Source organism: Mandrillus leucophaeus, unplaced genomic scaffold (assembly GCF_000951045.1).
Source record: "Mandrillus leucophaeus isolate KB7577 unplaced genomic scaffold, Mleu.le_1.0 Scaffold131, whole genome shotgun sequence".
NCBI classification, from domain to species: Eukaryota; Metazoa; Chordata; class Mammalia; order Primates; family Cercopithecidae; genus Mandrillus; species Mandrillus leucophaeus.
In genome coordinates this window covers 2174989-2180275 of record NW_012101266.1, presented here as the reverse complement: position 1 = coordinate 2180275, position 5287 = coordinate 2174989, and the positions used below count along the sequence as shown (strand labels likewise).

The following is a 5287-nucleotide window of genomic DNA, read 5'->3' as shown; positions in this document are numbered from 1 at the left end:
GCAAGCCTTTCGCTCCCCAGGCAAGGACAGTCACAGCTAAGTCCGCGCGGGGGCGGCAGAGAGCCAGGACTTTCCAGGAGCCAATGAGTCTTTAACTCCAAGAGGAAGCCCTGCATTGCCCGCCAATGTAAACCAGGAATCAGGAGTGCGTCAGCTATCATCGGGTAGACTTCACGCCAGCAGAAAATGAACAGCAAAAGAGCAGGCGGAATTTAAGGGCTTTCACGGATCATCATCATCGTAATAGTGAATAATGATGGCAGCAGACACTAACATTCACGCGTTCTTAAGTGCAAGGCACAATGCACATGTGTATGGCCCCATTTTACCATCTCAACACACTACGAGGGTTGGCGTCTCATTTTTACAACGGAAGAAACTGAGGGGCTCAGGAATAGCGTATCCTCTGCATATCTCCCAAGCGGGTCCTGTTCTCCAGCGCCCCAGCGGTCTGGGCCTCGCGGCCCCAGTCCGGCTCCCAGGCCGCCGCCCAGCCCTTCTCCGCGCTCTCCTGCGCCTGGGCCACTCCCGACCCCTGCTGTCCCGACCCCTGCTGTCCCAACCCCTGCTGTCCCGACCCCTAGCTCCTCCTCTCCCACTCCGCCCAGCCCCAGCCGCTGGGCTCCTCCTTCCCTACACGCTCCGCCCCCGACCTCCCGGCTCCTCCCCGGCCTGCCCGCCACACCCCTGGACCCTCCTGCAAGTTCCGCCCCTGGTCCCTGGCTCCTTTTCTCCCGCCAGCTCTAACCCGCGCTTGGCTAAGGTCCGCGGGAGCCCGCGAGCCACCGAACGAGTAGAGAACTCGGCGCCGCCAAACAGCCCAGCTCGTGCCTCAGCGTCCCGGCGCCGCCGCGCCAGTCCTCCGAGTAAGTGGCTCCTGGGCGCTCCAGTCCCGCGCACACCCCCGCGCGCCTCTCCCGCCGCTGGGCTGCGGGCTGCTCTTGGGGCGCGCCTCCGGCTCAGAGAGTTTCGGAAGCGAGTGTGAGTGAGTGTGAGTGGGTGCGTTTGAACAACTTGTGTAGGTGGGTGTGCGTACAAGTGTGTGCGGGAGCGCACAGCCTCGGAAACTCCCCGTAATTTTACTCAGTTCCAGTGCTGCACTGAGGATCCAAGACCCCTTGCCAGGAACCCTTACCTATTCAGGGCGACCTCTTCACCACCTCCTGCTCTGAGCCTCATTCCTTCCCTCCCTTTGTAACTCGGCTCCCGCTATTTGTCACGTCCTCCTGTAACCGCACATGCTGGCGAAAGCACTGCCCGGGTTATCAGGGTGCCCCAGATTGCAGACTGAGATGCTGGCCTGAGATTGTAATCCAACCTTGCATTGTAAAACAGGCAGAGACCAGAGCCCTGCTTTGAGATCATTCGATGGAGACTTCCTTTGAGGAAGAAAGAGAGTGTGTGTGTGTGTGTGTGTGTGTGTGTGTGTGTGTGTACATGACTGCACATGTGGCACTGGAGCCCTCAGCACCTGCTTCAAAGACACCTGATGAGCGCCCAGGCTCCTCGGACTCCGGGCGACTGATAGGCACGTTCAAGACCAGGCTGACCCAACAGGCTTAGGCACCTCGAATATGTTTATTGCTTCAGTGACACTGTATTCCTAAACCAACAGATTTTCTAAAACACAGAAGCTCTATGTAGAAAGAGCAGTATCCCTAGAGGAATCATGGAAAGAATCAAACAGTAGTTCAGTGCCCAGTGTTGAAACAAGAAAATCCTTGGATTGCTTAAGACTGATAATTCTATCCCTACATAATTATTTTTGTAGGGGGAGGTGGGGATCAGTACTCCCTCAGTGCAGGACATATTTCTGCATTTAAAAAATTAATTGGAAGCTTTGCTATCATAACAGCAGTATTATACAAATGGTTTCTTCATCTATAAAGTGATTGCCTGGTTGCTGGGGTCCTAGCTAATTTTAATAGTTGCTCTGAGTTCTTCTACATTTCAGTTTATTCTTGCTACTTTCTTGCTATGAAAGTAGAATATTCTCCTACTTCCTTGATAATAATCCATTTAAGAGATGCTCAAATCACATTCTAAGTAGAAACTATTCGTTGAGGGTAAGGATAACAAAGCTGTGTGGCCAAAGGAAATAACCAAAAAGGGTAGGCTTTAAGAAGCCATTGTGCATTGGCACATGAAAGGTAAGAGTTAATAAATCACTGTTAAGTGCTGCTTATCGCAGCCGATATTTTTATCCTGGTTTGAATCCTGTGTTACACAGAAGTGTTTCCACACTGTTTTCACTAAGGAAACATTATGCTTTGCAGTGTAAACATATGACTGCATCTCTCTTTAAGGAAAGAAATAATTATCACATTTAATTAAACACTTAGACACATTTATTGCCACCGTCTAATTAGATCTGTCATGAGGAGTTAAGTCAGCAAGCTATTGTTGTTGTTGTTTTTAGGGATAGGGTCTCTCGCTATGTTGCCCGAGCTGGTCTTGAACTCCTGGGCTCAAGCAATCCTCCTGCCTCAGCCTCCTGAGTAACTGGGACTACAGGGGCCCTCAAGTAATTGTTAATATTCTAGCTAATAACACAATTTGCTTTTTTGTGGATTTTTGGATGCCTTTTCTCTTCCATACACATTTAATTGCCTCCCCCATTCACTGCCCATCTTTTGAGTTTTTACTTGTAATCTGAGTAAATAAAGTTTAGGGAAGTAGACTAGCACCTACTCCTCTGTAAAATAGGAACATGTGTTGTGTTAAGCTCTTTGGATTGACATATGTAGACTTTATAAACCATTATATTAATCTATATTATGTGATGATTTAAGAATCATTAATAAATCAATGAATAAAACAAGGTTCTACCAAAATCACAGTGATCCTGCACAAATGGGCCTTTTAAACATTTTCTTTAAGGGCAACTTTTACTCTGTGTGCCTTTTGTTCCAGTGTGTTTAAACTCACCAAGAAAAGTTGGTGTGAGTTGAGAAATCTCATGTTTGTTGTCTCTTGATTTTCTATTTCAGACTACATTGCTAGACAGAGTCGCTGTGTATGTGTTGAGCTGTTGTGAGGACAGGCTGTCCTGGGATCCTAAACAGAATAGCAGAAACCTGGGGGTGAACACACGGCAGAGGCCAGGAACAGAGTATTTTATGAGGCCAGTTCTTTGCAATTCTCATTCTGTTGAAATGGAGGAAAGGGTGTGTGGAGAGGAATGATTGCATCCAAACAGTACTAATTAGGAAATGCTGAGTTGGAGGAGGAGTGAATTTCTGTGTGACTTATGGCTTGGAGAACTTCACAGAGGTAATCTTTAAAGTTGAGTCTGCTGCAGTGCCAGGCACTGCAGAGGTCTCATATTTAATTGATACAGTTAATCCTCTTCTGCAGGAGATAGCCCAATGTGGTAGTAACACCCTGGAGATTTCATTCGTTCTCAGAATTGAGCTTTGCTCTACATCATGTAGAATGGTCCATTCCCCACGCCCTCCATTTATGCCTGATAGCAGTTGAAGGGGCTGAACATGAGATAACCTCCAGGAGACAGGGGAGAAACAGTGATGATAAATAAGGGCCACCTGCTTTTTCACAGAGGGGAATGGCATAGGGGCTATTAGTACAATCCCAGTGCCAGGGGCATTGACTTTGGCAATGGCGACACGCACAGGGGCCAACCTGGATAACAAAATGGACAATCTGCCCTGCTTTGGCATTCTCCGGGATCTCTGGCTCTGATACAGAAGTTAAGGGAAGGAATTGTGTGCTGCCAGATTAACTTTTATCACCTCACTCCTCCTCATACTGCCCGCATCCTGCATTTAATACCAAATGCACACAACAAGAACTCAACAAACACTGAAAAGGCCCTCGTAACACCCAATCTTTGTGTTTCCCTGTGGCTAAGAATTTTCTTCCTATACTCTTGTGTCTGGTTTCGATGACTGTGGCCCCGGAGTCTGAGCCAACTGCAGTTTCTAAGTTTTTATACTTCAGCTGTGCTGCCCAGTAGCTGAAAATGAGTGATTTGTAGAGGGTAAAAAACAAAAACGGAGACAGAGAACCATGTTGCAAAATGTAAAGGAGGTCAGTTCATTTTTAGCCTACATTTTGGCCTGAAGAGGAGGAAATGAGCTACAAGTGGAGTGTAGATAATTCTAGAATGGCAGAGCCAAGGGGCATCTTGGAAACCACCTGGTCTGTGGCCTTATACCCTATGGTTGCTGTTCCTCAGCTTTGAAGGTGTCCACCTCCTTAGTCCAGCTTGCAGGAGGAGAGCACCATTCCTTTACATAGCAGGCATTTACTGAGCTCCTGCTCTGTACCTGGTGCAGCACACCCTTCTCATGTTTACATGAAAGCCTTGGGATTTGAGAAGGCAGGTAACTTGCAGAAAGATGCCTGTTGATAAGAAGGAGTCCCCGAAGGTAAGTTGCTAATGGCAATAATGGGTTTGGAAGTCTCTTGTGTTTCACCAAGGAAAGTAAAGGTACTTCCTTAGTCAGGACAGTAGAATGATATTCAAAATATTTGTCTTTCTCAACAATAAGAAACTCAAAGAAGCACATTTCTTCCAACATCTGTTTCAAATAACCAGTGGTATTACTGAAACAAACCTGATTCCATAGGATTTTGTTTTACATCAGACAGAAGTTACCTGAGAATTGTTTGAAAATGTCACAGGCTCAGCAATAATCAAATCATACCCAGCCCATCCTTTTAGAGAGCAGTTGCTTTATCTCTGGAAGCAAGTGTTTATGGTTCAGAACCAAGGTAGCTGAGGTTCAGAACCGGCTGCAAAGCTGGGTGTGTGCCAAAAAGCTTGTTTTCCTAGGCTTGCCCTTTTCCGTATAGGACAAGGGGGATTAAAAACCAACACGGTGATGTTTCTGTCCAGACGACTGGGGGCTAGGTGTACAGATCTTTTCCACTAAAAACAAAAACAAGGGTTGCGGGGAGGTGGTCACAGGAATGAGACTCCGGGTTAACTTGTGAACACCTCTGGGTTAGTTTCTTTAATAACAGATAATGGAATTAAGTTCAAAATTCCACTTGTAGTTTCCTTAAACATCGGGAATAAAGATGACTTTAGTCAAGAAGTAGTTGGTTCCAATGACTTTGCTGGAATCAGCACCTCCTGTCTCAGCCCCTGCTGGCTGTGTGGCTTTGGACAATCTGCTTTGCTCTCTGAGCCTGTTTCTTCACCGGAGTAAAAACTGGGGATAGTATTTACGTTGTAGGATTGTTGTGCAGATTACAGCAGATGTTCCTCTGCTGTGCCAGTGTGCAGAAGGCACCTATTAAGTGGAGGACTTGGTTAGAT

The 5287-nt window shown here is 47.0% G+C and overlaps 1 protein-coding gene across 1 annotated transcript in view; it reads left to right on the top strand.

The window, feature by feature from the left end:
- The first annotated feature begins 656 nt into the window (after positions 1-656).
- Positions 657-5287, top strand: part of TNFAIP8 (tumor necrosis factor, alpha-induced protein 8) — a 131564-nt gene continuing 126933 nt past the window's right edge. The window contains exon 1 of the mRNA XM_011972850.1: positions 657-866. Coding sequence (XP_011828240.1) covers position 866 — 1 coding nt within the window. The 5' untranslated portion in view covers positions 657-865. The remainder of the gene's footprint in view (positions 867-5287) is intronic.